Source organism: Palaemon carinicauda, chromosome 1, assembly GCF_036898095.1.
Source record: "Palaemon carinicauda isolate YSFRI2023 chromosome 1, ASM3689809v2, whole genome shotgun sequence".
In the NCBI taxonomy this organism is placed as follows: domain Eukaryota; kingdom Metazoa; phylum Arthropoda; class Malacostraca; order Decapoda; family Palaemonidae; genus Palaemon; species Palaemon carinicauda.
Window position 1 is genome coordinate 187,190,355 of NC_090725.1, and position 21,753 is coordinate 187,212,107.

The 21,753-nt window shown below is 38.6% G+C and overlaps 1 protein-coding gene across 6 annotated transcripts in view; it reads right to left on the bottom strand.

Annotated features, from left to right (window-relative positions):
* The window catches only part of LOC137653138 (peroxisomal targeting signal 1 receptor-like), a 472,440-nt gene that overhangs the window by 78,914 nt on the left and 371,773 nt on the right, over window positions 1-21,753 (bottom strand). For all 6 annotated transcript variants that reach the window (XR_011046415.1, XM_068386531.1, XM_068386528.1 and 3 more), the window contains exon 13: window positions 6,987-7,144. Coding sequence is in view for 5 of the 6 variants with exons in the window: in XM_068386531.1 (XP_068242632.1) it covers window positions 6,987-7,144 (158 nt within the window). In the remaining variant the exon portion in view is untranslated. The remainder of the gene's footprint in view (window positions 1-6,986; window positions 7,145-21,753) is intronic.

The following is a 21,753-nucleotide window of genomic DNA, read 5'->3' on the forward strand; positions in this document are numbered from 1 at the left end:
CGGGGGAGGTTAAAGGGGGCTAGTGATAGTCCCTGCTGGCTTATGGTCACCCGAGGAGATGATGTAGATCGTCTCTGGGGAGACCTAATACCCTCAACTTTAACTTTTAATTGGTAGCTTCAATCAGGACGACTTGGCTATCTCACCCAAAAATAGATTTTTCGCTTCGCTTCAAAATCCGTTTTATTTCCTTATTTCCTCACTGGGTTATTTTTCCTGTCAGAGCCTTCGGGCTTATAGCATCCTGCTTTTCCATATAGGTTGTAGTTTAGCAAGTAATAATGATCTATCTACGATTTTTATCACTTCTCTTATGTTGCCAGTACAGTACTCCCACCAGCCTGCCCCCTTACTGCTGTGCCCTAAAGTTTGAGGATGCCGCTCACCGAACCTGCCTCTCCAGCACATGTCGCCTCAATGAAACTACTGCCATTCATAAGCAGAGAAGCGTTCACCTGGTTCCAGTGTGCTTAAGTCCAGTTTCGCATCAAAGGCGTGACTCGGTCAAGTGCCAAAGCTGATTATGCTCTCGCAGCGATCCACGAGGACACTTCCCGGAAATCTTTGATTGTCCGTGCTGTCATCCTCAATGGCGATATTTTGCCCATAAACGACCTGATGACCAAAGTCGACGCCTTTACGGACAGCCACTTCACCACCTTCAAGACCTCCATCAACGTCTCCTCCCCTGACAAGGTGGACAACTATTCAACATTGCCTGAAGCCAACGTGAAAATGGTAGGACATAGATGCCCACCTCTTGAGAGTGCTGGACCACCACCCACATAGGCTATACCACCCTTAGCTTACGCCCCAACTAACGACCTCTCCAGCTTCTTACTGACGTCCATTGGCTTCAGTTATGCTACTACCACTCCAGGCTGCTGCAAAGAACTGTGCGAATGGTTTTCAGTGGCCAAAAAACGTGTAAGCCATCGTTTGCGGCGGTGGCCTCCCGTCACTAACCTTTTCTTTTTACATGATGCAGGAATGGGCGTGCAATTTTTAGTAGATATGGGTGAATGCCATTATTTTTTGCCAAGGCCACTCTCCACAACACGACATAGTCTAAGTCTGCCAACATCCGCCTGGTAGCTGCCAACGGAACTGCGATACCCACCCACAGTAATGAAACCCTCACATTATCATCTGGAAGCGTCAAATACATTTAGAAGTTTCTCATTGCTGACGTCACATTGCCAACCATCGGTGCGGATTTCCTCACATTTCCACCTCCTGGTTGATGTAGCTCACTGACGGTTAGTCAACATGGATTTGTACTCAAGACACCTCTCCAGCCAGCCCTGGCCCCCGACCTCGCTCTCCCCATCAGAGCACCCACGGATGCCTATGCCTACCTCCTCACGTCGTATCCAGATGTTTTCCATCCAGAGCTTCGTTAAACACCCACAGTTCACAGTTCCACCAAAAACGGTGATTATCACCATATCAAGAAAATGGGGCCATCAGTTTTTGCTAGATTCAGGCGTCTGGTACAAAATCGTTTGACAGCCAATAAACAAACGTTTGCCGAAATAGAAGAAATGATCCTTCGCCAAAAGGTCTCAAGCCCATGGTCATCACCTTTACACATCGTCCTGAAGAAAGAAGGCTCTCTGAATATGTGTGGGGATTAAAGGAGCCTGAACATGTAGAAAGAACTGGATCACTACCCTTCCCCAAATATTGCCAACATGACCTCAGACTTGCACAAAGCGAAGATTTTCTTCATGCTCGACCTCCCTAAGGGGTACTGTCAGGTACTCATGAACCAAGTAGACATCCCCTAGACCACCATCCCTACCCCCCTTCAGTACATAGACCTTCAATTACTGCTGTTTTGGCCTTTGTAATGCTGGGGCCACGTTTCAACATATCATGGACAGCATCTTAAGGGACCTCCCTTTCTGTGTATGTTACGTGGACGACATATTTGTGTTCTCTTCCTCCAAAGAGGAACACCTCTGTCATCTACGCATAATGCTCGACTGCCTACGACAGAACGGCCTTGTAGTCCGATATGACAAATGTACTTTTGGCGCCAACGAAGTACTGTATCATTCTTAGGGCACCGCATAACTCCTGAAGGAGTTCACCTCCTCCCTGAGTAGGTTGCAGCTGTTCAGAAACTCGCCACGCTCTTGACTGTCAAAGCACTGCAAGTATTCTTGGGTATGATCAACTATTATCACCGTTTCCTGACAGCCATCACTGCCCCTCTTGCCCACCTCTATGCCTCCCTCAAGGGCATGCCAAAAGACCTGAAGTGGGGTCCCTTTCAAGAAACAGCCTTCTGCAACGCAAACAATGCCCAATCAACCGCTGCTGCTTTCACTTTTTCACTTTTCCCATGCCTCATGCACCTCTCTTCTTCTCTGATACCAGTGACGTTGTTATTGGGGCAGTACCTGAGCAGGTGGTCAACGGCTCACCCCGCCCACTGGACTTCAGTGGAAAACTGTTCAAGGAGGAATCCGGATACTCTACCTTTGACCACGAATTGCTAGTTATGCACTTGGCTGTCCGTCACTTTTGCCAGATATTAGAAGGTACGCCCTTCGTTATTCGCATGAACCACATGCCTCTGGTGCACACCTTCACTCGACAGTCCGACGCGTGGTTCGTCCATCTACGCCGACATCTCTCCACTGTGGCTGAAGATGATTGTACCCTTCATCACATCCCTGGAAAATGAATCGCATTGCCGATGCACTGTCAAGAAACACATTGGTCGTTCTTCACTTGGGATTGGATTACAATGCCTTGGTAGAAGGCCAACGAAAAGATCGAGAGTAACAACCATGTGTAACAACCATGTAGAACATCCTGCACATCCCTTCGTTGGGAGAATGTCCCTGTCGACAACTCCAATGCCACCCTCCTCTGTGACATCAGTACAGGTAGACCTAGACCATGGATACCTGCTCCCATGCAACGACAGGTGTTTGATTTCATTCATGGCCTTTCATATCCCTCTTGCCTTTGTACTGCACAGCTACTGAAGACAAAGTTCATTTGGCAAGGCATCACTAAGGATGCTAAGGATTGGGTCCACACCTGTACTTCATGTCATACCCCAAAAGTACATCAACACACATATTCAGTAGTGGGAACCTTTCCTTAACCCCAGCGGCACTTTGCCCACATTCACGTTAATGTTGTAGGTCCTCTACCCACATCATAAGGACATCCTTACCTATTTGCCATCATCGACTGCTCCACTCATTGGCCTTAAGCCATTCCCATAAAGACTGCAACGTCTGCCTCGTGTACATCTGCCTTACTCTTAGAATGGATAGCGAGATTTGGTATCCCTGAGCATATTATTTCTGACAGGCGTACCACTTTCACCTCTCAATTGTTGACATAATTAGTGAATCTCCTGGGAGTCGCAATACATCAGACAACCAACCACATACAAACATGCTGCCAACGGAATGTTGAACGTTTTCACTGCACCCTCAAAGCAGCTTTAATGTACTGCTGCAAGGACTCCAACTGGTTTATCCAGTTTCCCTGGGTCCTCCTGGGACTAAGGACGACTCTTATAGATGCCCTGGATATCTTGAAGGCTGAAATTGTATATGGCGACCAGTTGGTCATCCCTGCTGAATTTTTTCCAACAGCAACATCCTCCTCATATCGCTGTGGGAAAATTTACTCCATGCTGCCAGACTTACAAACCTCCAGCTAAGCAACATATACCAACAGATCTGGATTTGGCAACACACGTTTTCCTGCAAGCCGTCGCTAACGCCATCTTACAAGGGGCCTTTCCTTATGATCTGTTGTACGCTGAAGGGTTTCTACATCAACATTTGTGGCAAAGAAGACTGGGTCTCCATTGACCGCCTAAAACCTGCATATCTCCTGCCAGATGATCTACCTATGTTACATCACTTAAGAGCAGGGTGCCCTATTTCAATGTATGTCAATTTTAAGGGGGGGCCTGTACCGCACGTTTCACACACATACGCTATGACAGTATTTTCTTTTTTATTGTATATCTCACTCTAAACCTCTTTGTTAACAGAAATGGTATAAACCTGTCTATTCTTGAATTGATCTGTTTGAGTTTTTGTGACCTCCTTCCACTGAAACTGTAGTTATAAAACACGCTATCTGTTGATTCACCTCACCTCACCTCTCAGTTATTACCTAACTGGCACATTACACAATAGTCTTTGTACATATTTTGCAGTCAGATAATGTTCATAGAATAATGGAAGAAAAGAATCAGTGTTGATACAGTTTCTAATCTTTGTATTTCTTTTCATATTTGAAGGACAGGTGAAGTTAGAAATGTAAACAGTGAAAACATGACAGTTCGCTTTGGTAAGAGAACAGTGTAAAATCTAGACTCATAGGTAAGGATCCATTATTGAAGATCAGTCTTACACCATGAATAAAATCAAAGCAAAGTTTTCTCGTTTTATCAGGTAGGGGCAACGAAAGATGCTTCATTCTGATCTGTGTGTACTGGCTACACTCAAAAGAAATTTCCCAAATTTTTCTATCTTCAAGATTTTACTAGTTCAATGAACCAATACTAGTTAACTGGAAAATACAGCAAAGGATCTATTCTTTAAATCTAATAATTGTAAATATTTGGGTAACATTTTTGATAGAAGATACAGTACTGTATAGAAAATCTCAAGATCTTTGCAACAATTTGTTCTTAAATCATTGGGATGTTAAAATCCAGTGCTGATTATGTTGGTTTAAAAGTTTGTTATTCTCACAATTTTACCAATAATACCCTCAATACTTCTGGGGGTCAAAAGGATTGGATTGAATGATTCCATTTACTAGCTGATGCCTCTTTTCCCCATTCCTGCCCATCTGAATTTGAAAATGCCTTTGCTCTGTCAGTAATTTGACGGTATAACTATAAAAGTAGCAATCCCTTAAGTGTTCAACAGGATTATGGACCCCTCTACATAGGTTACGTATCCTATGACTCACTGTTTTTTATACTGAAAATTGGTTATTTATTAATTGGTAGGTAGTAGGTTGGCCAGGGCACCAGCCACCCGATGAGATACTACCGCTAGAGATTTATGGGTCTTATGAGTGGCAAGACAGTTTTACATTGGATCCTTCTGCCTAGTTACAGTTCATTCTCCATTTGCTTACACACACACACACACACACAGAATAATCTGGCCTAATCTTTACATATTCTCCTCTATCCTCATACACCTGACGACACTGAGATTACCAAACAATTCTCTTCACCCAAGGGGTTACTGCACTGTGATTGTTCAGTGGCTACTTTCCTCTTGGTAAGAGTAGAAGAGACTCTTTAGCTATAGTAAGCAGCTTTTCTAGGAGAAAGACACTTCAAAATCAAACCATTGTTCTCTAGTCTTGGGTAGTGCCATAGCCTCTGTACCAAGGTCTTCCACTGTCTTGGGTTAGAGTTCTCTTGCTTGAGGGTACACTCGGGCACACTATTCTATCTTAATTCTCTTCCTCTTGTTTTGTTAGAGTTTTTACAGTTAATACACAAGATATTTATTTTAATGTTGTTACTCTTCTTAGAATATTTTATTTTTCCTTATTTCCTTTCCTCACTGGGCTATTTTCCCTGTTGGAGACCCTGGCCTCATAGCATCCTGCTTTTCTAACTAGGGTCGTAGCTTAGCAAGTAATGATAATGATATGTTGATAAAGATGCAGATTCAAAAAGTTGTGTTGCTCAGATTTATAAAATATCTTCTTTGACTGTTTACTATTACCATTACTACTAGCTAAGCTACAGCCCTAGTTGGAAAAGCAGGATTCTATATGCCCAACGGCTCCAACAGGGAGAATAACATAGTAGGGTAAAAAAAACAAGGAAATAAATAAACTACGAGAGAAGTAATGAACAATTGAAATAAAGTGTTTTTAGACGAGTAACAACATTAACATAGATCATTCATATATAAACTATAATAACTAAAAAAAAAACAGAGAAAGAGAAATAAGATAGAATAGTGTGCTCGAGTACACCCTTAAGCAAGAGAACTTTACCCCAAGACAGTGGAAGACCATGGTTGATTGATTGATTTTAAGTGTTCTAGCAATGAAAGACCATGGTAGAGGATATGGCACAACCCAAGACTAGAGAACAATGGTTTGATTATAGTGTCTCCTGCTAGAAGAGCTGTTTACCATAGATCAAGTATCTCTTCTATATTTACCAAGAGGAAAGTAGGCACTGAAAAATTACAGCACAGTAGTGAACCCCTTGAGATAAGAATTGTTTTGGTAATCTTTGTTAAAAGATGTTTTTTAAGGATGGTAATAGAACTCCTTTTTCTGATTTTTCCATCAAAAAGGAGATTTAATCTTACCTTATTTTACTAACATTTCAAACGCAACAGTCTAGCTGTTCAGGTATGGAGAGATTTTAGTGGACCATGACATCTTTAGGAAATATTTGTCGCAATAAGATGCCTTACCATAAACCTTTACAATTCCATCTCAATCAAGAGTAGTTTTGTCCTCAACTTGGTTAATGTTCTATCATACCTCCAAAGTTATATGTTGAAAATATTTGATAAATATTACTTCCTTTTATAAGTTATAAAAAACCACCAGAAAATTGAAGAAGTTTTTTACTCTTATTTGCAAATCATTAGTATGGGAATAATTTCTGTTATTTACACATAATACAGGATGTGTAAGGGCTTGGAATATTCTAGGCTAAAAATACAGTTATACCTTTATGGCTTTGAGGTTATTCTTAGGCTGATAATGGTAGGAAATGTATTCTGTTGTACATAAATAATTATTCCTAGGGTTAGTAAATAAACAACCTTTAGTTTTCTTTAGTTATCTAAAAATATAATAAAATCAATAGGATATGATCTGACTTTTCAAAATCCACCAATCAAAACTTTACAGCATTCTAATTAAGCAGATACTTTACAACAACTACAAATATCAATAGAAAACATAGTCAAACTGTACCTTGTAATTAGGAAAATATGTCTCACCTATGTGCTCCGAGGTTGATGCAAGATATTCCAAGATTATATCGACATCTTATAAAACCAGGAGAAACTTCTAAGGCATTTCTGTATGCATCAATGGCTGCTTCTGATCTCTCACTATTTGCTAAAGTTGCTCCTAGTTTATTCCATAATTTTGCATCCTAAAATACAAAACCACAATGAAGGAAATTAAAATTACAGTAATTGAAATAAAGGCACATGTATCTTGCTTCATACAGAGGAATGAAATCAAATCTTTCCATTACACATATTTTAGACAAACTAATTGACATTCAAACATGAAATTACTGTACCACACATACAGATCCACAATCATTTACACCATTCGCATCTTCACAAACATTGTAATATGCCTATCATCATGTGTTTCTGGAATTTTCACTATATACTATTACAGAAAAAAAGTTTCTTTCTATTCAGAGTACACACACACACACCACTATCTCTCTCTCTCTCTCTCTCTCTCTCTCTCTCTCTCTCTCTCTCTCTCTCTCTCTCTCTCTCTCTCTCTCTCTCTGTGTTGAAGTGATAGAGCTTGCGCGATGCCATGGCGGCAGGGAGGTTTTCTTTCTAACTCAGTAGATTTAACCTTAAGGCTAAGAACAGCTCTGAACATCCACACTAGGACATCCACCACTATTAACTTTTCGACATTTTCATATTTCTGTTTTTCTCTCTCTCAACCCTTCTATCCAAAAGCTCAACTTTCAATCTCTCCTGGCTTAAATGAAAGAGATAAAGTTAATACAGAAAAAACCTGAAAAATATATATTTACATATGATAGCTATTTACAACTAGCCTATACACATATAGACAGCTGACAGCTACCTCACGCATCAGAGCAGAGGCTCTGGAACCTCTAAAAACAAAGCTAGGAACTCGGTCAGAGGTTCGAGAGACTAGGATAGAGGAATCCCAGGGTGACAGGGTACGCAAGAATGGAATAGTACTATTAGTGCCCCGCAAAGCCCATTCCTAACGTGTAATAGCTGACTACTCCCTGTCATCGACCCTTAGCAAGATAGGCTCAACTGCTCATGAGGTTGACATAGGTTTTGTGCCTTGTTTGGGTCCTGGCCAATCCTGGCGAGAAAATGTGCAAAATGCTAAATAAACAAATGGTGCATAGGCTTCAAAGAAGGTGCTATTTTGCCCCGTAATAGTTGTATTTGTATGCCGGTGAAGTGAACACTTGTGCGTCCCTAAAAATATCCTGATTTAACGCGGATAACAAAAAGGCTATCGAGTGAAATATAGCTACAAGTTTTCGTGAATAGTCGGTGATTAGTTTGAGGGCTGAAAAGTGAGATAAATTGTCGGCATAGGATAGTTATCTTGTGAATTAATAAAAATCTGACCAAGATGGCATTGTATAACACAGGCAACTCGTGGAGAGATATCGCTGGAGTCAGCAAAGGCAAATTTCATGAGTTGGCGAAACAGGAGCTCGACCGATTGACGACAGATGTCACTAACAACTCCAACCAGTGTGACGGAAAAATATTCGCAGACATATTGAAACAATATGATCCAATAGACTGGAACAAATCTGCGGAAAACATCAGTAAAATAATTGAAGAAATTCCAAAGAAAATCCAAGTGTTAAAGAGACTTATAAAGAAAGTCTACATCAATCAACACATTCCATTAAAGAACAATAACAAGTCCAATATGGTAAATATGCTGATTGATGCATTGGGAAAAAGAATGCCAAAATGGTGTAATACATGTAAGATATGGTATTCCATTAATAATCCTCAACAACTGATTAGAAAATGTAATGCCTGTAATGTTCCAACACACCCCACATGTGCTGAAATACAGCAAAAAATAAAAAATAGAGACACAAAGGTATTCTGCTCAACATGCTTAGTCTGGATAGAAAATATAATTAAGTCGAGACTAAAGCTGCAATTAGTTGAAGAAGAAGAAGAAGAAGAAGAAGAAGAAGAAGAAGAAGAAGAAGAAGAAGAAGAAGAAGAAGAAGAAGAAGAAGAGAAAAATGAACAAGACATGTGTAAGGATGCAGAGGAAATCATTGATATAACTTATGATGCCATCCAACAACATACTTATGAAGAAATAAATTATCAGATGGAAACAAATAATAGACCCAAGAGACTCTACCCGGACCTACATACTTTTAGGGAAGAGCAAGAACAAGAAAAAAAAGAAAAGAAAGATATAGTCTGTAATAGGCTGAAAAGAGGGAATTGCAAATTTGGCGAAAGATGCTACTACAAGCATCCAAAGATATGCCATAATTATGAAATATATGGTAAATGTGCGTATTTAGACGGATATGGAGACGAATGCAGAGATCTCCATCCAAAAATATGCAAAACCCTAAAAGAAGGAAAAGGATGCAGTTTCAACAAAAAATGTCGATATATGCATCCTGCAACTATGAATGAGAGTAAGAAAACTCAGCAAACTGAAAAGAAAAACAAAAATGAAACAAAAAAAGAAACAAAAAAGCAGACAGCGTATATACCGCACTATGCACCAAAAAAGGCCTTTCAACCTAAAGCTCCACAAATAGAGCCCAACTACCAAGAATGCATATATAATGCCAGGGGTTGGTGCAGATATGGAGATAATTGCAGGTTTACACACAAAAATAAGTATGAAGGCGAAAGAACAAGTATTATGGAAAAGTTGGATTTTTTAATGGCAGAATTCCGAGAAATGAAGAAAAGAACATCATATCAGAACAGGAAGGAAGCATGGGAGAATCCATATTATTACCAATATTAAATAATGGAAATGAGACACAAACCATAATAGTGATGAATGCACAGGGTTTAGTCACGAGTAACTCTAAAAGGAAAATAGAGTTCCTAGAAGAACTAACCCAAATTGAAAAAATAGATATATTAAATATAAGTGAAACATGGTATTCCCAAGAGACTGGCAGTGATGACCAGATAAAGGGTTTCCAAACTTATAGATCAGACAGAAAAAATAGGAATCAAGGGGGAACCGCAATATATGGAAGAGACATAAATCAAGGAAAAGTCTGTGAAAAATACAGCAACACAGAATGTGAATTGATTGCGGTAGAATTTGAATTTGAAAAACTAGTGAATATTGTAGTTTACAGGCCCCCAAATACTAAGGAGTTTGACATAATAATAGAAAAAATAGATGATATATGTAGAAACCATAAAGACTGGAATATACTCCTATCAGGAGATTTTAACTTTCCTTTCGTGGATTGGAAAGAACGGATAGAAGAAAGTGGTTGTATGTATACATATAAAAAAGAGAGTAATAGTAGCGCAGAAGATAAGAGGCAATTTGAAAAGCTTCAAGATATGCTGTTAGAACATAATATGCAACAAATAAACCACATTCCAACAAGAAAGGAAAATGTCCTAGATCTAGTATTTGTGAATGAGGTGAATTATGTTAAAGAAATAATAGTGTATAACACGGGAATTTCAGACCACAATGTCATAGAATTGATAGTTCATTCCAAAGCAAGTGATCACAGAATTAATAAAAGCACAAAACTTTGGGAAGGATATGGAAAATATAACTTTTACAGTAAGAATATAAAATGGTCAGAAATAAATGAAGAACTGAATAAAGAATGGAAAAATGTATTTATAAGTGATAATATACAGGTAAATACGGATATACTGTACAAAATACTGGAGAAAATTGTTGAAAAATATGTACCGAAAAAAAACAATAAACAAAAGACGTGCATACCAAGAGACAGAAGGATCTTATTTCAGAAAATTAAAAAGTGGAAGAAAAATCTTGCAAAAGAAAAAAATGTGTGGAAAATGAGGGAAATAAAATGTAAGATAGAAAATGCAGAACAAAAGATTATGCAGTCGAAAGAAAATGAAAAAAGGGACTTAGAAGAAAGGACACTTCAAAATATAAAAAGAAACCCCAAAGTACTTTACTCCTATGCAAAAAAGATGAATAAAAGGAGAATAGAAATAGGCCCTCTAAGAATTGAAGGACGGCTAACGAATGAAAAAAAGGAAATATGCAACATATTAGCAGAAAAATATAAGAGTGAGTTCACGCCAAGAATTGCGAATGAGAATAATGAAACAGAAATGAGAGAAGAAAATGTTGAATATCTAACGGATATAGATATTAATGAAGCAGATATTGTCACGGCTATAAACGAAATTAAAAATGGATCGGCAGCCGGACCAGATGGAGTTCCAGCGATTTTGTTAAAAAAAACTGCAAACACTATCGCGAAGCCACTTGCAATACTGCTAAGACAGAGTATAGATATGAGCGAGATATATGTTAAACATAAATTAGCTTATATAACCCCTATCTTCAAAAGTGGATCAAGACTAGAGGCAAGCAATTATAGACCTGTTAGTCTAACATCACATATTATGAAAGTGTATGAGAGGGTAATAAAAAAGAAAATAATGAACCATTTGGTCAAAAATAATTTGTTTAATATGGGTCAACACAGTTTCGTACCTGGAAAAAGTACACAGACCCAACTGATAGCTCACTATGAAAACATATACAATAATATGATAAATGAAAAAGACACAGATGTGATCTATCTAGATTTTGCAAAAGCCTTTGACAAGGTAGACCATAACATATTGGAGAAAAAAATGAGAAAGCATAATATTGTGGGAAAGATAGGAAAATGGGTAAAAGAATTCCTGCAAAACAGAAAACAGATAGTGGTTGCAAATGATGAGAAATCAGATGAAGCCCAGGTAATATCTGGTGTGCCCCAAGGTACGGTATTAGCTGCACTGCTATTTGTTATTATGATCTCAGACATAGACTGTGATGTTGAAAACTCCGTAGTGAGAAGTTTCGCCGATGACACAAGAATAAGTAGAGAAATTACTTGTGATGAAGATAGGAACTCACTACAAAGAGATCTAAACCAAATATATGAATGGGCGGAGATAAATAGGATGGTATTTAACTCCGATAAATTCGAATCAATAAATTATGGAAACAGAGAAGGAATGGTGTATGCATAAAAGGGACCTAATAATGAGACAATCACAAACAAGGAAGCAATTAAAGACCTTGGTGTAATTTTAAATAGGAATATGTTATGCAACGACCAAATAGCAACACTGTTGGCTAAATGTAAAGCAAAAATGGGAATGTTATTCAGACACTTTAAAACAAGAAAAGCTCAACACATGATTATGCTTTACAAAACTTATGTGCGTAGTACACTCGAGTACTGCAATGTGATATGGTACCCACACTACCAAAAGGATATTGCGCAAATAGAGAGTGTACAAAGGTCCTATACTGCTAGAATAGAAGAAGTTAAGGACCTTGATTACTGGGAAAGACTGCAATTTTTAAAACTATACAGTCTAGAAAGGAGAAGAGAACGCTACATGATAATACAAGCATGGAAGCAAATAGAAGGAATTGCTGAAAACATCATGGAGCTTAAAGTATCAGAAAGAGCAAGCCGAGGTAGATTAATAGTACCAAAAAGCATTCCAGGTAAACTGAGAAAGGCACACAGGACATTAATCCACTACGCACCAGCATCGATAATGCAGCGACTATTTAATGTGCTGCCAGCTCATCTAAGAAACATATCAGGAGTGAGCGTAGATGCGTTTAAAAAGCAGCTCGATAAATACCTAAAATGCATCCCAGACCATCCAAGACTGGAAGATGCAAAATACACCGGAAGATGTATTAGCAACTCTCTGGTGGATATACGAGGTGCCTCACACTGAGGGACCTGGGGGAACCCAAACAAAAAATAAGGCAATAAGGCAATAAGGCATGCCTGTTCTGTCAGCAAGAACAAGAAATAGAGAAAATGAAAAATCAAAACCAAGAACTAAAAAAAAATAATTGAAAGAGATAATTTCAAAGTTCCAACAGCTAGAAATAAGGAACAAGGGAGCCACAGATGATGCAGAAAATGAGATTAGTATCCAAGAAATACAAAATAAGGTAAAATCAAGGAAAGAACCTAGAGAGGAAATAACCAACAAAAACAGGGAGTTCATGAAACATATTAGTGGAAGGGTAGCTAAGGTCAAGAAGATTAAACAACAGCGTAGAAATGTAACCAAAACCAAAAACAGATTCTATCCCCTAGCAGAGAAAGAGGAAGAGACATTGTTAATCGGAGACTATGGTAAAAGATCAAGGGGAACTCTTTGGCCTTAAAAAGAGGTGAAAGGTCAGGTCCTATCAAGGTGCCAATGCACAGACGGTAGAAGTGGTCAGTAAAATTATAAAGGAGAACAAGATACCCACTATTATTGTACAGGCAACTGGAAGTGACTTAATCATAAGAAAGGATACTGTTGGCCGAACAGAAACTTTGGTTAAACAGCTAGAAGAAAACTGTTGAAACAGCTAGAGACAAGACTAGCAATACTATAGTTTTAGGTACTCCCAAGACTCAATGTCAGCCACTTTACCCTCAGTAAGACCATAGGGATAAATGAAAGTCTTCAGTCTACATGCCAGAAAAAGAATGTGAAATTTATAGATCTTTCGATATTTTCTATGGTACGAGAAAATTATTCAGAAGAGATGGAATACACTTTAGTGAATAAGGCAAGAGAGTATACGGAAACCAACTTAATCTCAGCCTGTACTACTACTTAGATATAGTAGACCAAGAACAAACTAAACCGTAAGAAAATCCTCCAACAAAAATTAGAGGAAATTTGGCAGAAAACTTGGATAATGCAGATAGAAGTAAAACTAAAACCCTAGTAAATCAGACACACTAGCAAAGCCACAAAGGAAGAAAAATAGGGTAGAAAATTTCCTCAGAATGGCACTTTTCGATGCTGTCAATTAGAAACCAAATGGAAAACTTCAGGGCAATGATAGCTAGTGAGGAACTACATTTCATAAGCATTACCGATATCTGGATTTGAGAAAAAAAAAGGATTTTATCGCAGAATACGAAATCACAGGTTTCAACCTTTTCAAGAAGGATTGCCTTACCAAAACAGGTGGAGGTGTAATGCTCTATGTAAAAAATAACTTAAACACCACAGAAATTAAATTAGAAACCAAATGTGAAGTGACAGGTGTAAACATTAACACCAGAGGAAAAGACATATGTGTGTATATATATATATATATATATATATATATATATATATATAAATATATATATATATATATATATATATATATATATATATATATATATATATATATATATATATATATATATATATATATATATATATATATATATATATACATATACACATAGATATACACACATGCAGACACACACACACACATATATATATATATATATATATAAAACCTACGATCCTGGGGGGGAAGCCCGCCCTGCTAGATGCCGGTCCCAAGCCCAGATAAATAGGTAGGGTTGAGGTCAGGAAGGGCATCGGGTTATGGAAATCCCTGCCAAAACCCATGAAATGGAAGCTGTTAAAGATGAACCAACGACCAATAGGATGTACCCCGTAGGTACATCGCCCTAACTCTGCGAGCAATAGGCAAGGGCTACTGCGAAGTGGGTGAATGCAGTTAAAGAAGCGAGCCCCAAAATCTATTAGAATTGGCACCTTGAACGTTAGAACCATGACAGGACTTGGAAGAGAAGTTGCCGATATGATGGAGAGGAGGAAAGTCCAGATTTTGTGAGTGCAGGAGACAAGATGGAAGGGAAATAAAGCCAAAGAGACTGGAGCAGGGTATAAACTTTTTTATAGTGAATGCACAGAACGAGGAAGGGATGGAGTTGGAATCATACTAACTGGAAAGCTCAAAAGTTGTGTTATTGGAGGCGAAAAGACTAAATGATAGAATAATGCGTATGAAACTAGAATGGGATGGAGAAATACTAAATGTTATCAGTGTGAATGCACCTCAGACAGGTTGTACAGAAGAGGAAAAAGAAGATTTTTGGAGACAGCTGTATCAGGAAATTATTAACATACCAAATGAACTGTTAATGATAAGAGGAGACCTAAATGGTCATGTAGGGAAAAATAGCCAGTACCTGGAAAGAATACATGGAGGATGGGCTTTGGGAGATCAGAATCAAGATGGTGAAAGGGCTATGGACTTTGCTGTAGCCTTTGATATGGCAGTAATCAACACTTTCTTTGAAAAACAGCCAAAGTATCTTACAAAAAATCCCAAATTGATTTTGTATTAGGTAGAAAGGCCATTTAAAAGAGACAAGAAACTGTAAAATATTCCCAGGAGAAGCTGTAACCCCCCAGCATATACTCTTGACATTAGACTGGGATAGGAAGAGAACAATAAGAGGTAGGCAAGAGATGATTCCAAAAATAAGATGGTAAAAGCTGAAAGAACCAGAATATAGGGATAGATTCATTGAGAGGGTTTTAGTTGCGCTTGGCACCTGGGATTATGAGGATGTGGATGAGTGTTGGGAACGGAACAGCAATATTCTGAAAAGAGTTGGAAAAGAAGTTTTTGGGATGGCAGCAGGAAAAGGGCCAAGAGACTCAGAAACTTGGTGGTGGAATGATTATGTACAAGAGAAAATCAAGATGAAGAGAAATACAAAGAAAGGGTATAATGAAACAGGCACAAAAAATGGAGAGAAGTAGATTAGTAAAGAAAGAAGAAAAAGTGGCGGTGGCACAGTCAAAACAACAAGCATTGGATAAAGTATATGAAGATTATGACACAAAGGAGGATCAAAAGAGATTGCTAAAGGAAGAAATAAAGCGACCAAAGATATTACCCACATTAAGAAGATAAAAAATGAGGATGGAGTGGCAATGTGTAGCTCAAGTGATGTAAAAGGAAGGTGGAAGCAGTATTTTGAAAGATTGCTAAATGAAGAAAATCCAAGATCTATAATTGCAGATGGAAATCCAAATTTAGGAATGGTAAGAGATTTAGATAGAGAGGAAATTAAGGTTGCTCTCGGCAAGATAAAAAATGGAAAAGCTATGAGACCTGATGAGATCCCAGTGGAAGTCTGGAAATGCTTGGGGGAATTTGGAGTGGATATGCTGTGGGATCTGATGAAAAAGGTACACCAGAAAGAAAGAATGCCCAGAATGTGGAGGAATAGCTTTTTAATACCCATATTCAAAGAAAAGGGGGATGTACAAAATTGCAATAATTATAGGGCAATCAAACTCCTCCCACATACTATGAAGCTTTGGGAAAGGATTATAGAGCGTAGGATAATGGAAGAGACCAAGATTGGTGAAGAGCAGTTTGGATTTATGCCAGGCAGAAGCAAGACGGATGCAATGTTTGCGGTAAGGCAGTTCATGGAAAAATACAGAGAAGGCCATAATGAATTGCATATAGTATTTATTGACTCAGGGAAGGCTTATGATAGAGTTCCATGGCAGGAGATATGGAGATGCAGGAGATATGGAGATGTCTGAGAGAGAGGGGAGCACCGGAGAAATATGTTAGACTGATCAGAGATATGTTTGAAGGAGCAGGTACACAAATAAGAACGAGTGTTGGTTTGACTGAGATGTTTGAAGTAAGGTTGGGTTACACCAGGGGTTGTCATTAGGCCCCTACTTGTTTAATATAGTAATGGATGTAGTTACTGAAAGAGTGAGGGAACAGTCACCATGGACCATGCTGTTTGCAGATGATATAGTTCTGTGTGATGAAACCAGAAAAGGAGTGGAGAGATGGAGAGAGGAATTGGAGAGCAGAGGGCTAAAGATCAGTAGAACAAAACAAGAGTATATGTGTTGCACCCTGCAGAATCAATTGGATGATATACATTTTCTAGGTGAAATAGTAAAGAGGACAGACAAATTCAAGTACCTAGGGTCGTATGTGAAGGACACAGCTGAGATCCGAATGGAAGTGAACAGTAGAGTTCAAGCTGGATGGAATAAATGGAAAAGTGTCGGGAGTGTTGTCTGATCGAAGGATAAACTTGAAGTTAAAGGGAAAGGTACATAAAACTGTATTGAGACCTGCCATGACAAATGGTGCAGGGACCTGGTCCATGATAAAGATCTTTGAGAAGAAAAAGGATGTTGCAGAGATGAGAAAGCTAAGACGGATGGCTGAGATCACGAGACTAGATAAGGTTAGGGATGACAAGGTAAGGGGAACAACAAGGGTTACAGAGGTGTCAAAGAAAATCCAAGAAAAGAGACTCCACTAGTTTGGGCATGTAATGAAGAGAGACTAGGAGTATGTTTGGAGAATGTGGCTGGAGATGGATGTTCCAGGTAAGAGGAGGAGGGGGAGACAAAAGAGAAGGTTGATGGAGTGTATAACAGCAGATATGGAAAATAAAGATCTCTCAGTGGATGACATTGGATACAGAAGAAATTGGAAATAGCTAAATAGAAATAGCGACCCTGCATTGCGAGAAAAGCTTTACTCGAAGAAGATTTACGTGTATATATATATATATATATATATATATATATATATATATATATATATATATATATATATATATATATATTCTTACAAAGCTGGTTTATTGTAGAGTAAATACCATAGTTTATTAATGATTTTATTCCTATTTTATATGGTTTTCATATATGCATTGAAGAGATGAATTAGACAGCACATAAAATGAGCTCCTCTCATGAAGATATAAGTATTTTATGTAAATTATGTAAGACTTTCGTCGTGAATTTCATTATATTCTTTATTCAAGTTAATATATGTAAATTTACGTTATTTTTAAGAATTAACTTTTTATTTCACGTATGTTTGTTATGAAGTCTTAAATAATCGATTTGAGTGTTGTTGGATTCAGATCAAGATGGAGAACTGCAGCCTGAAGACAGCCTCTTCCCCTCTCCCACTCCCAGTGTATTGCTGAAAGTGTTCAGTACGTTTTAGTGTATCCTCTCCGAAGTGACTCTGTGCCCCAAGGCAAATCGTGCGTCGAAAAGATACGGTGATTTTGAATTCATTAAACTAGAGAGAGTGTTGGCATTGTAAAAGGTTTCTTGGTAATTGGCCCTGTAAGAAGGATAGATTTTGTAACGTGATCTGGTTATCTATTATTCATTGAGTCAAACTTGAACATTGTATTATTCAGATTCATTTCAAGCTTTTGTATGATTTTAATTGCATTATTTCTTTTCTTAGACTAAGGTTTATACAGATATAATAGTTTCAAGTTAAGTTTTTATATAATTTTCAGATTGTAACATTTTTGTCTCAATCTAAGTTTTGTTCACTTAATTTTTTTCGGGTAAATTATTTTGTTATTGTGTAAATTCTTTCAAAGTGTTGTAATTTATACAGAATATATTCATTTTTGTAAAGAGTGTATTATTCCAATCATTATTATTTCAAATCAGATTCCGCTCGATTCCTATTACGAACCACAGTAAGTTTAAATACGTTTTAATAATACTTAAGAGTAATTACCCAGTTCAGTTTGAGTGTACTTAAGAGACCTTTGGATATTCAGTGTTTTATATATTGCTGTCTGGGAGTTATTAAATGGTCTCAAAATTTGTGCATTAATGTTAAAAGCTTAACAGTTTTAATTTAAAAGCACACAAGGGAGTTTGGAATTTGAGAGGTTGATTAACTTGCCAGCCGTAGTATACATAATAAATGTTTGGTTCCCAGTCACGATCCATAGTATAATTCATTTTTTTAGTGCCCAGCCCAGAGAGCCATATCATATAAAATATTTTGGTGTTCAGCCCTTTGGGATGGAGAGAGTCTGTTTTAAATATTGGTGATAACAGGGAAGTGTTTTGATTAAAGGTTTTTTGAATAGTACAGGTTTGATAGAATTTCGAGTATTGTTAGTATGATATTTTTTTGGAGAGGCATTAATCATTGTAAAATTACAAGATGGTACAGTTTAATATCCAAGAGTTTTTGAATAACCAAAGTGTTCTGGAATTATCAGAAGCTAATGCAACTAAAGCTCAGTGGCTCTCTATCTTAATGGCACGTGGTGGCCATGCTACGAGTGGGATGATTAAGGCCCAAATTAAGTGTGTAGCCTTAGAAGCGTTGATACTTGGGAAAGTTGTCGGAGGAGAATATTGTGGCAGCTTGTGAACTGTTGGAGGAAGCTAAGGAAGAATTTTTTTGCAAAGCAAGGGCCAGTTGACCCTCAAACTAAGGCATGAAAGCAGATATGGATGTTGTGGCCGAGATTCAACGAATTACAGTTGAGGAGAATTGGATCAAGTTGAAGATGATGGCGGAAGAGAAAGATCAAGCACAACGTGCGAGGGAAATGGAAGCAAGATGTGAAGATGAGAGACAAGAAAGAATACGTGCGAAGGAAATGAAAGCAAAACGAAAAGAAGCAGCTCGAGGTATTGCAAGACATGCAAGGTTAATGGAAGAAAAAGAAAGCAGCAGCAGCTCGAGAGATTGCACGACATGTGCAGGAGTTAGAACTGTGGCACGCCCGTGCACAGTCAACAGCGCAGACAGAGACGACTCCTGCTAGACACGAACCCGTGTTTAATGTGTCGGAAGTTCAGATGTTAATTCCAAGGTTCACAGAAGAGTCTCCAGATGAGTTTTTCGATTAATTTGAAACGGTTGCAGCGACGATGAAATGGCCAAAAGATAAATGGTTTGTGTTATTGAAGAGTGTTCTCTTTGGGAAGGGCCGCAGTGCTTACTTATCCTTAACTCAGGACCAGAGGATGGAGTATCATGAAGTGAAGAGCAGCATGCTGCAAGTGTATTAGATAACCCTTGAATATTATAATGAAAGGTTCCAAAGTTTGAGAAATGACGAAAAAATTACTTTCCTGGATTATGCTTATATGGTACGTAAATATATTAAGATATGGACAGAGGCTGCTAACGTAAAGGAAAAGACTGAGTTAGAAGAACTGATAATACTACAGCAGTATCTACGAGGAATTCATGAACACATTCAAACGTACTTGAGAGAGAGAGAGAGAGGTGAAGAAACTTGATAATGGTTGAGTGAAGATTATAACATTATCAGTCGTAATCCTTCCTCGGGCATGAAGTTTCAACCGTCGTTCTGACCAAGTGTCAAGTATTCGCCGAACCGTGGAAATCAGTTCGGAAATAACTACGAGAACAAGTTTAACAGTTACAACGGAAGTAGCACTCGTACTGTCCCTAAGCAGAATGCGATAGTACCACAGCAAGAAACGTCAAATCGTCCTCCTTCAAGTATTGTGAAAGACGTGCAGAAGGTTGATATTGTCTATTTTAAGTATGGCAAGAGAGGACATATCAGTAAGGAATGTTGGTCAAACCAACCGAAAGCAGTCGCCCAAGTGATTAAGGATAATTAAGAGTTCACAAAATGCGAAGACTAAGAAGCATTCGGGAAAGGACGGAGAGGAAAATGAACCAGCAACTGTTTACACGACAAACCCAAACAGCGTGGATGCCTTTAAACCATATATTCATGAAGGTATGTTAGCAGCAATAGACGAGAGTGAGTGAACCCCGGTCAGGAAATTGCGCGATACAGGTTGTAACCACAGTGTGGTGGTACGGGGAGTACACCCGTTGCTGGAACAGTCTCTCACAGGAGACTCAATTATTTTTAAGGGAATAGGAGGTGAGGAGCTCACCCCTATTTGCCGTTTAAAACTGTCATGCGAGTTGGTGACAGGTAATTTTGACTTTGCGGTAAAAGATTCCATGGCTGTCGAAAGAGTAGACGTCCTGCTGGGTAATGAGGTTGGTGGAGTGCCGTTCTAGCCTTGTCCCATCTTAACGGAGTAACCTTTGAAGTATAGTCCTACGACTGAACTCGAGAGAGATTACCTGTCTCTGGTTCCTAATTGTGTTACGACTAGGAGTAAGAAGAAGAAAGTGGCTGCCGAAGAAGAAAAAGAAATCGAAGGAGCAATGAACTTGGAAGACTTGCTTTCTGAAAAAGAGGATTCCCTTGATAGTACGCAAGAGGAGAAGTCCCGAGTAAGCCCGAGCAAAGAGGAACGACAGATGAGCGGACAAGAGAACAAAGAAGCAAAAGAAATTGAAGGAGCAATTAACTTGCAGGATTTGTTTTCCGAGAAGAGGGTTCCCTTGATAATACACAAGAAGAGAACTCAAAAGTAAGCCCGAGCGAAGAGGAACGACAGACGAGCGGACAAGAAGACAAAAGAAAAAGAAATCGAAGGAGCAAAGAACTTAGAGGATTAGTTTTCTGTAGAAGAGGAACGACAGACGATTGGACAATAAGAAAGAGAAGAAAAAGAAATAGGAGCAATGAACTTAGAAGATTTGTTTTCCGAAGAAGAGGATTCCCTAGATAGTACGCAAGCGGAGAATTCCCGAGTGAGCCCTAGGGAAGAGGAACGACGGACCAGTGGACATGTGGACAAAAAAAAAAATGGACCTGGAAGAGATGAACTTGCAGGATTTGTTTTACGAAGAAGAGGATTCCCTTGATGGTACGTAAGAGGAGAATTCCCAAGTAAGCCCGAGCGAAGAGGAATGACAGACGAGCGGACAAGAGAACAAAGAAGAAAAAGGAATTGAAGGAGCAATGAACTTTCAGGATTTGTTTCCGAAGAAGAGGATTCCCTTGATGGTATGCAAGAAGAGAAATCAAGAGTAAGCCCGAGCGAAAAGGAGTGACAGACGAGCAGACAAGTAGACAAAGAAGAAATGGTCTTGGAAGAAATAAAAATTCAACGTTAGAAGTAGGACAAGTGAGTAGGAAAAGGCTGATAAGATTGCAAAGGAAGGATGCAACATTAACCGTGAGTAGGAAAAGGCTGATAAGATTGCAAAGGAAGGATGCAACATTAACCGTGAGTAGGAAAAGGCTGATAAGATTGCAAAGGA